General features: G+C 49.8%; 1 protein-coding gene across 14 annotated transcripts in view; it reads right to left on the reverse strand.

Moving 5' to 3' along the window:
- Nucleotides 1–14,922, reverse strand: part of RBPMS (RNA binding protein, mRNA processing factor) — a 133,918-nt gene that overhangs the window by 53,864 nt on the left and 65,132 nt on the right. For all 14 annotated transcript variants that reach the window (XR_010601684.1, XR_006175902.2, XR_006175901.2 and 11 more), the window contains exon 5: nt 9,024–9,174. Coding sequence is in view for 10 of the 14 variants with exons in the window: in XM_042856316.2 (XP_042712250.1) it covers nt 9,024–9,174 (151 nt within the window). In the remaining 4 variants the exon portion in view is untranslated. The remainder of the gene's footprint in view (nt 1–9,023; nt 9,175–14,922) is intronic.

Below are 14,922 nucleotides of genomic sequence, written 5' to 3' on the forward strand. Positions count from 1 at the left end.
TGGATTTTACATGGTGAAATGGGGCCCTTTCACGGTTACGTGCTGTGGGGCAGAGGGCAGAAAAGGGAAACGAATCTGCTCCAGCTAATTCCTGGATGCAGGAATCCCTGGGTGAGCTCCAGACTGTGCTACACGGGTGCACACATTGATGGGCATAAAGGTCCCTCCTGGCCTTTACACCTACGGCTATTCCAGGATCACTGCACCACTTCACAACGCGTCTGACTTTCATGTTAACCCCAACATTTATCTAACTTTCTTTACCTCCCCAAATGCAGGGCCGGCTCCAGGCACCAGCCCACCAAGCATGTGCTTGGGGCGGCACCTGGAGGGGGGCGGCACGGCGCTCCAGCCCGAGAGTGGAGCGGCGGCGGGCTCGCCACCCTCCCCTCAGCGCTCTGGCCGCCGGGGAGAGCGGAGCCCCGGCTGGCTCGCCGCCCTCCTCCTGGCGCTCTGGCCGCCGGGGAGAGCGGATCCCCAGCCAGGCTCGCTGCCCTCCTTCCGGCGCTCTAGCTGCCGGGGAGAGCGGAGCCCCGGCCAGGCTCTCTGGTCGCCAGGGAGAGCGGAGCCCCAGCCGGGCTCTCCGCCCTCCTCCCGGCACTCCGGCAGGTCGGGGAGAGCGGGGCCCCGGCAGGGCTCTCCGCCCTCCTCCCGGCGCTCCGGCCGCCAGCGGAGCTGCGGCGGGCTCGCTGCCCTCCCCCCAGTGCTCTGGCCGGTCGGGGAGAGCGGGCCTGCAGCCGGGCTCGGCGCCCTCCCGTGCCGCGCTCCCCACGCGGGGGCGGGGGGGGGGGGGGGGGCGGCAGGAGGCTTTTTTGCCTGGGGCAGCAAAAAAGCCAGAGCTGGCCCTGCCCAAACGCTTGCTTTTAGAGCATCACAGACGAAACACCCCCTGCCTTCGTTCTTTAGGCCTCGCTGAGTTGCACTCATCAGGCCCAAACTAAAACCTGGGGTTCACCTTCCCTTCAAAACTTTAGGGATAGAGAATGGGGGAGACAGGAACTGAATCCAACCGCTGGCTGGGCAGAACCGGAGCCCTGGATTGAAAACCTCACCCCTCCTGAATATTTGTTCTTTACAAAAGGGTTGTCTGGGAGAGGAGAATGGAAAAATCTGAACGCTTCAGCTCCATCTTTGCTCAGCGCGCTGTATTCACCAGGGATTTGTAATCCCTTTGGAAAATTGGGGTTTATTCATGGATCTAGCAGCATAACTCATTTTCCGTCCCCGTCCCGAAAGCAATGTGTAGGTATTTTTGTTGCACACGCAAAAATCCAGTCAGCTGACAGATCCTTTAAAAAAGCTAACATGTTACATAAAAATCATTCCTGGTCTTCTTTTGTTTGTCATTCACTTTGTCTCTTCCTCATGTAGCCCCAACACTGGGAACTTTGTTGTTTCAAGCAAATTCCATTTTTTTCCATATAAGCTGCTCCTTAAAATATGATCTACTTCAGAGGAGGGGATGAAGCTTATACTTGGATTTCTTTTTACATAATTTAATATTCCTTTTAGTGAATTTTAATTCCTTTTTAAAAGATTTTGCTTCACTGCACTTGTAAAAGGTAACCAAAGTACTTCCAGACAGTAGGAATTTGCAGTCATAGTTGGTTTTAAAACATTGCTTGCCTGATTGCAAAAATATTGCAGAGCTGGCAGTTGTGTCTAGTAAAAAAGTTGCTGTTTTTGCAGAAAAAGAAAGTTTGCGAAACTCCTTTTCCCACTCTGAGTACCAGCTGCATGGAACTCTGGGGAAAATGCCCCCCCACCCAAAATCTCACGCACATGCTGTGAGGGTAAAATTCACCTCTGTGCAGAAGGCAAGCACAAGACCTTGGTGTGGTGGGCACGGTTAGATTGTTTATTATTTGTTCTGCACTAGTAACAGCACCTCTGTCCCCAAAGAGTGGCGGCTCTCAGCCCAGAGTCTATGTCACCTCTACGACTGTCCATGCAGTCTGAGGGACACACTTTCTTAGCCTGACTGTGTCTGCCCCTTGATCTTCCTTAACTGTTTTCCACCTTCTCCTTTGTCTGTAACTGAGTTCAGCTGTCAGTGAAGAAGCCAGGAGACAGCACTCCTGATTCTCTAGTGTCAGAGATTTCTGCCTGAGTCTGTAGAGAGCCTGGAACAGTAGCTCTGAGCTGTGAACTGCCCCATTCAATCTGATGAGTGTTAATTCAGATGCCAATGTGAGAAAGGAGACGCTCACGTTATGCAGCTGTGCACAATCTATTCGGAGCGAGCACTCATTCTGGGGCCAGAATTGGTTGGCCTGGGAGAAACCCTCATTTATTTGTTTCCTCAATCAAGAAGAAGCCAGGCCCAAGGAGCCCAAGGGCCACCTGTGTCCCTACAGTGGAGTGGCCAGGCCCAAGGATGTCACAGGACACCTGAGCCCCAGGAGGGATGGCCTGACCTGAGGAGCACAGTGGACGCCAGAGAGCACACATGATCATAAGTTGAACATCTGCACAACCTACTGACAGCAGCATCTCATGTTGGCATCTAGAGAAGGTGGAACTTGGTTTGTGGGTGGACTTGGAAGAGTTCCACTTCCTGCTTCCCCCAATTTGACCCCTGGATTTATCTAATAGAAAGAAAGACGCAAAAAATACAAACCCAACTGATTTCAGATACTGTTTGTGAAAAAAACCCAGAGGTCAAATCTTTCCACGGTAAAGAGGCAATGAGGGCATCAGCTGTGGGTGTTTGGTTTTTGCTTTGCACGTCACCATTAACCACTTGCAAAGTGCAAGAAAAATAATGTCACGGTGTCTACATTCAGTTTATAATAGTTGTGTTTTGCTGAGGGGGTATGTGTGAATAACAGCCAGTGCAGAATCATGGAATCATAGAACTGTAGGGCTAGACGGAACCTCGAGCCCCCTGCATGGAGGCAAAACCAAGTAAGTCTCAATAATCCCTGACAGGTGTTTGTCCAACCTGTTCTTAAAAACCTCCAATGAGGGGAATTCCACAACCTCCCTTGGAAGCCTGTTCCAGAATTTAACTAGCCTTATAGTCAGAAAGTTTTTCCTAATCTCTAACCTCAATCTCCCTTGCTGAAGATTAAGCTCCTTACTTCTTCTCCTACCTTCACTGGACATGGAGACCAATTGATCACCATCCTCTTTATAACAGCCCTTAGCATATTTTGAGACTGTTATCAGGTTCCCCTTCGGTCTCCTTTTCTCACGAACATGCCCAGTTTTTTTAACCTTTCCTCACAAGTCAGGTTTACTAAACCTTGTATCATTTTTGTTGCTCTCCTCTGGACTTTCTCCAGTTTGTCCACGTCTTTCCTTAGGCCTGGCATCCAGAATTGGACACAGCACTGCAGTTGAGGCCTCACCAGTGCCGAGTAGAGTGTGACAATCACTTCCCGTGCATTACGTACAGCATGCCTGTTAATATGCTCCAGAATGATATTAGCCTTTTTCACAACTGCGTCACACTGTTCTCTCATATTCTATCTGTGATCCACTATAAACCCCAGATCCTTTTCAGCAGTACTACTGCCTCGCTAACGATTCCCCATTTTGTAGTTGTGCGTTTGATTTTTCCTTCCTACATTTAATACTTTGCACTTGTCTGTATTGAATTTCATCTTGTTGAATTCAGACCAATTCCCCTGTCCTCCAAAGTGCTAGCAACCCAGCTTGGTGTCATCTGCAAATTTTATAAGCAGACTCTCCACTCCATTAATCAAGTCATTAATGAAAATGTTGAACCAGACCCCGGCAAGACCCTACTAGATATGCACACTCCAATTTGAGAGCGAACCATTGATAACTACTCGGTGAGTATGGTTTTTCAATCAGGTATGCATCCGCCTTATAATAATTTCATCTAAACCACATTTCTCTATTACGAGAGTGTGAGGTGGGACTATCTCAAAAGACTTACTAAAATAAAGATATAGCACATCTACTGCTTCCACCCATCCATAAGCCAGTAAACCCTGTCAGAGAAGGAAATTAGGTTGGTCTGAGATGATTTTCTCCTGACAAATCCATGCTGGCTATTTCTTATAACCCTATTATCCTCTAGGTGCTTGAAATGGATTGTTTAAGCATTTGTTCCAGTAGCTTTCCAGGTATCAAAGTTAGGCTGACTGGTTTATAAATCACTGGGTTCTCTTTGTCCCCCTTTTTAAAGGCAGGTACAGTAAAAGCTGTTTTATCCAACATGTTGGGGCAATGGGGGGTGCTGGTAAGTGAAAAATGCTGGTAAGAGGGAGGGAGTTTGGATGCAGGAGGGGGTGAGGGGCTGGGGGTTGGGGTGCAGGGCGCAGACTCTGGGGAGTTTGAGTGCAGGAGAGGGCTCGGGGCAGTGGATTGGGGGGTGGGGGGTGCCGGATCCAGGGGCGTTCACCTTGGGCAGCTCCCTGCAAGCGGCGACCTGTCCCAGCTGCTCCTAGGCGGAGGTGCGGCAGGCAGCTCTGTGCGCTGCCTCTGCCCGCAGGTACCACCCCCCGCAGCTCCCATTGGCCGCTCTTCCCAGCCAATGGGAGCTGTGGAGCTAGTGCTCGGGGGGGCAGGGGCAATATGCAAAACCACCTGCCGCACCTTCATCTAGGAGCAGCCGGGACATGTCACCACCTGCATGGAGCCGCCCAAGGTGAGCGCCCCCCAGATCCGTCACCCTGCACCCCCTCCCATGTCACAACCTGCTGCCCCGAGCCCCATTCCACACCCAAACTCCCTTCCAGAGCCTGTACCCCGCACCCCCTCCCATATCCCAAACCCCTGCTGGCCCTGCACCAAGCAGACTATAAATCAGAATTTCAATGAAGATCAGAAATACCACTTTATAGAGCTTTCCGGTTGGTGAAGTGCCAGATAAAACAGCTTTTACTGTACTGGGTTTGCCCTTCTCCCATCCTCTAGGACCTTACCTGCGTTCCATGAGTTCTTGAAGATAATCTCTAATGGTTCCGAGGTTGCTTCAGTAAGTAACGCAGGGTGAATTTCATCAGGCCCTGCAGACTTGAATACATCTAACTTATCTAAATATTCTTTAACCTGTTCTTTCTTTATTCTACCTTCTGTTCCTTCCCCCTTGTTGTTAATATGAAGTGTGCTAAGTATCTGGTCACAAATAACCTTTTTTTTTAGTGACGACTGAAGCAAAACTGACACTAAATACCTCAGCCTTTTTGGTGTTGTCTGTTATTAGCGCTCCTTCCCCACTAAGCAGAGGACCTAGGCTTTCCTTTGTCTTTCTCTTGCTCCTAAGCTATTGAAAGAACCTCTTCTCATTGCCCTTTTTGTCCTTTGCTAGCTATTACTCATTTTGCACTTTAGTCTTTCTGATTTTGTCCCTACATACTTGTGCTATTCTATTGTACTCATCCTTACAATTTGGCCATGTTTCCACTTTTTGTAGGATTCCTTTTTGATTTTCAGGCCATAAAAGAGCTCCTGATGGAGCCATATTGGCCTTTTACTATTCTATTCTTTCTATCTTTCTTTTGCATCAGGAGTGTTTGCTATTGTGCCTTCAATGCTGTCTCTTTGAGAAACTGCGAGCTCTCCTGAATTTCTTTTTCCCTTGGATTTTCTTCCCATGGGACCTCACCTACCAGTTCTCTGAGTTTGTTAAAGTCTGCTTTTCTGAACTCCATTGTCCTCATTCTGCTGCTCTCACTCCTTCTTCTTAATATGGAGAAATACCTATCTCCTAGAACTGGAAGGGACCCTGAAAGATCATTGAGTCCAGCCCCCTGCCTTCACTAGCAGGACCAAGTACTGATTTTGCCCCAGATCCCTAAGTGGCCCCCTCAAGGACTGAACTCACAAGCCTGGGTTTAGCAGGCCAATGCTCAAACCACTGAGCTATCCCTCCCCCCCTTTCCTTAGAATCATAAAATCTTTCATTTCATGATCGCTTTCCCCCAAATTGCCTTCTGCCGTCAGCTTTGTTACCAATTCCTCAGTTAGTCAGAATCGATTCTAAAATGGTCCTCCTGGTTACTTCCTCCATCTTCATAAACAAGAAGCTGTCCCTAAGACGTTCCAAGGACTTACTGGACATTTTGCGTTTTGCTGTACGCCTTTTCCAACAGACGTCTGGGAAGTTAAAGCCCCCATCACTACCACATCTTGTGTTTTTGTTATTTCTGTTATTTGTTCTAGAAATGCCTCATCCACCTCCTCCTCCTGACTGGGTGGTCTGTAGTGGACCCCCTACCATGATGTGGTAGGTATTTGTCTGTAGTGACTTGTATTGTCTGAGTTAGGATTTAATTTCACTATTAAGAATGAGATTTACTAATTAAAGAGAACTAACATTCACTGGCAACCTTGACTGAGACTATCCAAACAGGGTGTTTTTAGCTTTGCTGTTCTTTCACAGCTGTATTTGTAGAGGAGAAATGGTTTGTTGAGATGCAGAACGTAATACAATGTGAACTCTAGCCTATTTGTAGAAATTCAGACAAACTATATTTCTGACGGTAACGTGTACAATTGTAAAAAGACATCCGTCATATAGAAACAATGCTATTTACATGATAGAGTTCGTCTCAGGGCAGCGCAGTGATTAAGAAATATGGTTATTTGACATCTCTAGCTCCCTAATGGCACTATCCTTCCCCTAACAAAATGGTGTGATAAGAATGTGCCTGGCCACCAAATAATGCCACTAAACCCAAGTTATTTTTCATTCAGACTGTAACTGCAGAATAAACTGGTGTGTGGTCCAGACCTCTATCACACAGGAGCCTCACTGCAGAATGACTACAGGGTAGTTCACATGCTTGTTTCAGGGTTGAGAATTGGAGCAAGTTCTGAGAGCTGTTTTGAACTCCCTCCAGCCCTCCAAATTAAAAAAAAAAAAAAAACATAGCTTGGCCCCGCTCTAACTGCAAGGCACCAGGGCAACATTGGGACAGGGCACCCAAGCACAAGGAGCCCAGCTGAGCTCACGGGCATGTTCATCTTCCTCAATGTGACTCCCTGGTGTGCCCCGTCCAGGTGAGGCAGAGGGCACATGCTGTCACCACATCAGAGCGTGTGACACTCAATTTGCACAGGGCTAAGTGACTGCACAGGACGCTGGGGAAAGCCGCCCTTACACGTGAAAAGCCAGAGGGAGCGAGGAAGGGACTGCCCCCATGAAGGGGTAGGGATGGATTTACAATCCCCTGTGAAACATCCACCGTTGGCTACTAACGCCTCTGAAACATCCACCATTGGCTGCTATCTTCTCTGAAACATCCACCGTTGGCTACTAACTCCTCTGAAACATCCACCGTTGGCTACTCTTGGAGACATGCTACCGAACTGAATGGTTTGTTCCAGTGCCCAGCTACCAGAATCAGAGCAGACGTGGTTTCAACACAGAGTCATAGATTTCAAGGTCAGAAGGAACCACAGTGATCATCTAGTCTGACCTCCCGTATAGCACAGGCTAGAGAATTGCTGCAAAATAATTCCCAGGTCAGAGCTTTCAGAAAAACATCCCATCTTGATTTGAAAATTGTCAGTGATGGAGAATCCACCATGAACCTTGGTAAATTGTTCCAATGGTTAATTACTCTCACTGTTAAAAAATTATCGTATTTCCAGTCTGAATTTGTCTGGCTCCAACTTGGAGCCATTGGATCATGCTATGCCTTTCTCTGAGCTTATTATTAAATACTTGTCCCCCATATAGTTACTTATAGACTATGATCAAGTCACCCCTTAACCCTCACTTTGTAAACAGATTGAGCTCCCTGAATCTATTGCTATAAGGCAGGTTTTCTAATCCTTTAATCATTTGCGTGTCCTTTCTTTCTTTTCTCCAATTTATCAGCATCCTTCTTGAATTGTGGACACCAGAGCTGGACACGGTATGCCAGCAACGGTCGCACCAGTGCCAAATGCAGAGGTAAAATAATCTCTCTCTACTCCTACTTGAGATTCCGCTTTTTCTGCATCCAAAGACTGCACTAGCCCTTTTGACCACAGTGTCACACTCGGAGCTCATGGTTCAGCTGATTATCCACCATGACCCCAGGTTATAGAGTCCCCAATCCTGTAAGTACGGCCTACTCTCTTTGTTCTTAGATGTATACATTGACATCGACATCATCCAGTGTTCACTGCCAGGTGTAAACATTCAGTCTCTGCTTCCAGAAGTGACTGTGCATCAGGGGTGTAACTATGGGTGGCCCTGGGTGGACCACAGCCCACCCACTTAGCATCCAGGCCCACCCCCCAGCCCCGGCTCTGCTCCAGCCCCACCCAGATGTGGAGGATGCCACATGAGAGGGTTGGAACCAAGGCGGCACAGCAGTGGAGCGCCTGACAAGCCCGCCACGCATGCACACACGCCGCAGCAGCGGGAGGGCAGCCGGCCCACCCAGTGGCGGCGATCATTAAAAAACGTAGGCCTGCTGCCTCGGGGAGCCAGGCCCGGCGTTGGTCAGTGCAATGGGGATGGGAGCCATGCACGGCGGAGAGCGGCGTCTCCTCCCGGAGCTGGGTGCGCACGCGGGGCCCCGGGGGACTCCTGCCCAGAGCATCCATCGCCCCCCACAAGGCCGGCTGGATTGGAGGGGGGCGGAGGCAGGCCCCCCGACGCCTCCTGTCCCCCCGTGTCCTGCCCCTGTCATTGCCCACCCACCCAAAGCCGGGGCCCACCCAAATGTCCCAGGCTAGTGACGCCACTGCTGTGCATGGACGATCCAGAGAGTATCAGTATCAACTATACTGCCAGACAACAACAGCACCAACAACGAAAGAGGCCACTCTGTTGTACCTGCTGCCTAAGCAGTCTGCCAGAGGCAGAAGATCACCTCCAGATCCTGGTCTACAAACAAAGGACTTGGTCATAGACAAAACCACCTCATCTTCCAGCAAGCGCGAGGGAGGCGCGCTTCATTCACGTCTAACATTGCTTTGCAGAGACACCAAACTAACGCAGTCGTTTCTCCTCTTTCGGGTTGTCTAAGTCACAGAGCGCCACGGGATCCAGCTCCTTGGCCGTCTCTACCCGCTGTTTAATTAAGAAGACCATAAAACCAAACACTTACATTGCTCCCTGGTAATGAACTGAGGTACAGTGCTGGGGAGAGGAGTGCTCGGGTTCGGGGTTCCCACTAGCTTGCTCTTGGCCATCTTGGTGTTTGCCTTGGCGAATTCTAGTCGTAGCGTTTGTGGAATTTCGGGGTCAAAGCGAATTCCCTTTGTCAAAGCAAGAAAACAGAGCGTGTCAGTTATCTGTACAGCCAACATGGAAAACCACTGAATGAAATCAGCACTATGGACGAGTGCCCCGAACACCAGACGGAGAGGCCGCTGCGGCTCAGATCACCAGCACCTCAAGCGCATGGCTCGAAAAGCCAAACAAAGCAAACACAGACCACACTGGGATGGGCATGGTTCTCCACAATTCTGACTCTGGGATCCCACAGCGAGATCCTTGCTGGCAGGCCCCAGCACTTGCATAGGGCTCCAGGGGTCACTAGGGTCTTGGTGCGTGGAGCGGATTGCAGGAGAAGGGCCTTTGTACATAGAAAAACGTACCAAAATTCCAGTTTTAAAGCTGAATCCAATGACTTGTTTTTAAAGCAAATTCTGATCTTTATTGAATCGGCTGATAAAACAGGCAACAATAAGGGCTTTGTTTTCCTTAATTTATTCACAAATAACAGAACTTGCCTTCAGCTGGCTTATAGACCACTACGGAATTGGAACTGCAATCGCTGTGACCATAACATAGTTCACAAGGCAGACAACATCTCATACACACCAGGCGCCCTCAGGCCATGGGCTGTCCAAACTCAGACAGCATTATTCAGTTACGTGGCACAAGGTAGTGAGTTGATCTCTGGACTCCAGTTATCACTAACTCCACTGTAAAGTGACAGCGGAGCCTGCCGGAGGCTTGGGGAAGAAAGGGCAGGATGGCCATACATGAGGTAGAGGGCAGCAATCCTAAAATCAGGGGAAGGGAGAGCAGCTGAAAGGCTCAGAGTCTAAACGAAGGGAGGGATTGTTTGGGAAGGCTGGGGCGGGGGATGAGGAACCTTCCAGGAATATTTTTAAAATTAAAAAGAGGGAGAAATGTTCATGTTTAACTCAGGCTGGGCTCCCAAGCTCCAGAATTAAACCCAATCAGGGTCCAAAAAGGCAAGGAGGAGGGGACAAATAAAGGAAAAGAGAAACATCTGCCTCACTAATGTCCTGGCTTTGAACTGTTACACTTCTTAGAGCCGGGGCAGATGGCTCGGGGAGCTGGGAATGACTTCCCCCTGAAGGCAGTGAAGAGCACAGCCCCAAACTGGAATTAGAACCACGCCGAACTAGCTAAGAACAAGCCAGGTCTGGACTTGGGGGCTCAGGGCACGTCTAGCTGAAATGTTCTTTAGCGACAGTGACGATGCACAGCTACAGAATGGCTCTGTTATATAAGGACCCACCTGACGAGACGCTTCTCTGAAACTCCAGCTAAACACAACTGAACATCTCGTTAGAACAGGCTTGCTTGTGAGCTCTCCAGAGCTTCCTGCTTTTATGCATGGGCCAAAAATACCCACCACAACAGCCTTTTCCCCCTGGAACTTTGGCACTTTCACTTCTGGGTCCACCCAGGAGACGAAGGAGGGGCTTGTGGTCAAGGCATGGGAGTGGGGCTCCGGAGATGCGTGTTCAGTGTTCTGCCACAGACGCAGTGTGATCCTGGACAAGTCACGTCCGGGAAGCTTTTCCGAAGGAACGTACAGAGTGGACTTGTGATGAGACTTAGGCTCCTGAGTCACTCTTACAAGTCACTGAGGCGCTTTGGGACCTTTTGCCTATAGTGTCTCCACACCTCAATTCCCATCTGTAAAATGGGGCGAATGAGCCTCCCTTTCTCACCCCCTTTGTCTGACTCGTCTGCCTAGATGGTAAGTTTTTTGCTCAGGGACATGATACAGCCCCTTGCACAATGGGGCCCGACCCTGGGTAGAGAGCGCTAAATATGACAACAAATAATGGAGGTGTAGAAGTATGTGGAACCAGCCAACCACAATGGTAACTTTGTTTAGCTCCCAGCTTGCGTGTGGGGGAGGGATGAGGTTCTAGCCCTGCCCAGGCTGTCATGTCCATTGCCTGCAGTGACCAAAAGCCATGATCCCCGACAGCTCTTTGATGTCCTGTGTCAGGAGAGCCGACCCTCTCCCCACTGCTCCACAGACGTGTCCACAACCCAGGCCTCCCAGACAACCGGCACTGACCGGCTCATTGGCTCTCATGTCATCACTGCAGAGAAACCAAGGACTGAGCAGGCACGGAGGTGGAACTGCCCTGAGAGGGGGAGAAAAGCCTCCATTGGTGGCCTGCTCCGGATAAGTAAAGCCCTGTAGTCTCCAGAGCTACGATTCTGGCATTGACTACAAGCAATTCTTCAGCAAGAGGACAGCGTACGTCCGGGGGCCATTTCGGTCGATCGTGTGTTTATTTTTACTTTTACTGCTATTAGAGGGTAATGACAACTATGTCCAGCAAGAGAGAGGGCAGGCGAAAGCCGCTCCTTGCACACTATGACACGGGCACTGGGACGCTCACGACTCTCACAACGCTTGGTGCTTTTCTTACAGCCCCAGCCGCGGGGGTCAGGTTCTTAGCCGAGACTCTCCCCTTTCATGACTTTCTGGGGCAAGCTGGAGAGTGTGACACCCCCTCCCCCAATGCTCCCACCTGAGAAAGCAAATGAAGAGAACGTCCACATTAGTATTTTGTAAAATCTCGTGGTTTTAAGCCAGTCCTAAGATCTTTTGGCCCCTCGCTCGTGAGTTCTGAACACTCGGGGTTGGTAATGTTGCACAGTTGGAGCTAGCTAATAAGGGCCAAATCTGGTTTGAAAACATGCCGGCAGATCCTCCACTAGTGTGAATGATCAGGACTCCATTGAAGAAGGATCTGCCTGGGGGTGTGTACGGTCGCCATTCCTATGCGATCTCCAGTAGCAGGCCTGTGCTTATGTGGGATAGAAACAGGCCCTTGTTTTGATGACCCGACTCCACCCGGCTGGGGCGGGGGCACGGCCTCACCAGAGCGCTGCGGCCTCTCCAATCTGTAACGCGCAGGCTCGGCGGCGACGTCTCAAAGCCCCTTCTCTTCTCAGACCGTCTGACAGACTGAGGAAGAAGGAGCTGTTCCGCACAAACCCACACTTTTTAAATTGCCTTTCAAAGAAATCCCCGAGTCCAGGCACAGTGAGAAACGTTAAATAAAGTGCCGAGTCGCAGCCCCAAAGCAAAGCAAGGCTCTCTCTTTAGAGGAGAAACGAACGAATGGGCGGGGCGGAGCGGAACAGTCAGCTGGGTGAGTGGCTAATGCTGCCATAGCTGGCTGGAAAGATGCTCCTAGGGGTACAGGACTGACCCGACGGCTACCCAGCTGGGCCAGTACTGCACGCCAGCCCCAGGAAGGGCAGGGGGAGCGCAAAAGGAGCAATACTGAGGCAGTGACGGCGCCGTGCAGATGACAGCCGCTTTGCTTTAACAAAACTCACATGAGTAGCCTCTAGGATTTGGCAGCCCTAAGGCGATGCTGACACTGGGGACCCTCAGCCAGAGAAGGTGTCTGCACTGTGCGTCACTGTTATCTTCCAAACCAACCCGATTCTTCCCCCTGTCGAACTCCGGAACGGCTCTGGAGTGGAATGGCAGCTCCTATTGCACCTCGACTGCTGGGGACTCGGTACATCCATTACATTAGGAACGCGGGAGAGACACACGAGGTAAAACTGGGGGCACACTAAGATGCCAGAAGCTCGAGGCCCTACCCAAGTTCGCATGAATGAAACAATTTACATGAGTGGCTGCTGAGAGGACTCCTACAAAACTCCATCCGACTGCTACGGGCTGGGCTGCTCCGAACAAGACAGAGCACTGGGACTTGTGTTTCTGTGGAGCACTTCTTTATTAACGGGGACGGTGCCTAGGGCTCACACGGCAGAATCTATGGGTCACATTGCCTGTAGGCTGCCGCTGGGTCACCTCCCGCTATTGTCAACCATCATTGTCATCTAAACGCTACATAGCAGGATATAATGGGCCTCACCTCCAAAAAGTTAGATATGAAATCGTGCATGCAAATCACCTTGTATGTGTAACTAGTCAGCCCTGCAGCTGGTTGGCCACATCCGCACACCAACAAACGTGCCATGAGAGTGAGCATCCACACAGATTACACGTAATATCTTCGTGTGCACAATGGCGCATCTAAATTACGGCGGAAGTCAATCCAGCTCTGGGACACAGAGAAAGTGCCAAACTAAATTCCCCAGGACCCTGAGCCGTTTAGCAAAAATAACACCAGGTTTTTCGTTCCAAATGAAAGTTCCAACATCCTTTAAAGCCTGCGAAGTTTAAATGACCTAATTTGTTTGGCAGCAAATTCTGAGTCCATAGGCTTAGAGCAAGTCACATTCCTCTAACATCTTTAGTATCAGCACCATATTTGGCAGTCGGTATCCTGCTCCTCTGAGCCCTTATCCTCCGGGATTAGCAGAGCCAAAAATATTTTACATTTAAAGAGACGACAAGGAAAAACAGAGAAAGAAATTAGAGAACGGGCTGTTTGCTGTTATCCCTGCCTGATGAGATTACTCAGGGGGTTCCATGATTTCACCCAGAATGGCATCGTAATGAGCTTAACTCTGTACAGACAGCGGGGAGCTGGGCTTGTCGAAATCAACTTTTTTTTTTTTCCATGGGAAAAAGCAGGTTGTAAATGAGTAATTCGCTAACTGTGAGGTTAGAAAATGGCTTCCTTCAGGGCAAGGCCGCTGCTTCTTGTGTCCCGAGGGGACTAGGGACAGCAATCATCAGGTCCAGATTGCCATATTGAGATCTGTGCCAAACTTTTGTCGCCAAGCACAAAACCAAGCAAAACTCCCCTGTTCTAAAGTTTCACTACAAGGTTTGAGGGAAGAGTCACTTAAGTGCACAAACCTGGAGCCAGTTTGGTTTGGTTCTGATGCAAATCCAGATGAAACTCAGCTGCTTCATCTGGTTTGGGTTTGAGTTTTTGGGCCTTGTTGTCAAACCTGGAATTTAAAGGGTTAGACTCTGGGTGCAAACCCAAATGAATCGAAGCAGAGGCAAAAACTAACCCTGCAAAGGGGAGCTGCTGGGTTTTCAATCAAGTTCAAATCACATGAAATCAAGGCGAGGGGTTCGCAACAATCAGTGACATACAGCCCAGGCCACCCCCAGCCTGGCTTAGTTACCGCACCTGGAACTGGGCCGGAGCCATCCCAGAGTTGGAAACAAAGGCCCTGCCTCAGCTGGCACAAGGAAGGAAGAAGCTCACAGAACTGCTAGTGTGTGAGGGAAAACAGGGAACTGATCGCAGGGGCCCAGAGACCAAACTGAGCCTGGTTGTAAAAGGGCAGAGCTGCGCTGAGGCCAGTGGAATTGCACTTCCTTATACCCGGGACGAATCCCAGCCCACTTCTAGAGGGACTCTGTCCGCATGCCGGGGAGAACGGCCAGTCCAGTTTAGGCACACAGACCCAGCACTGCCAGTGGGACTGAGTTAGGGTTTTCCATTTGGGACGGCATTTCAATGGGTTTTTGACGTAATTCAGAGAGCTATAATCTGTGGATGTGCAAGGTGAGCTATATAACCCATGGGACAGTGCCCGCTTTGCAAAAAGACAGCACTGGAACTCCGATCATTTACCTGAAATGTACGTGTAGTGTACCCAGCATATCAATTTTCTGGCCCATCCCATTCTATGAGAGAACAAAGGGCCTCGTGACTGACTGGAACAATATCAAATTAACATGGGACACATTAAAGGGATTAAAAACTGGCTAACGGACAGGTCTCAAAATGTGATTGTAAACAGAGAATCGTTACCAAGAGGGTGTGTTTCCAGCGGGGTCCCGCAGGGATCGGTTCTTGGCCCTACACTATTGAACATTTTTATCAGTG

The sequence above is a fragment of the Chrysemys picta genome, chromosome 5, assembly GCF_011386835.1.
Source record: "Chrysemys picta bellii isolate R12L10 chromosome 5, ASM1138683v2, whole genome shotgun sequence".
In the NCBI taxonomy this organism is placed as follows: Eukaryota; Metazoa; Chordata; order Testudines; family Emydidae; genus Chrysemys; species Chrysemys picta.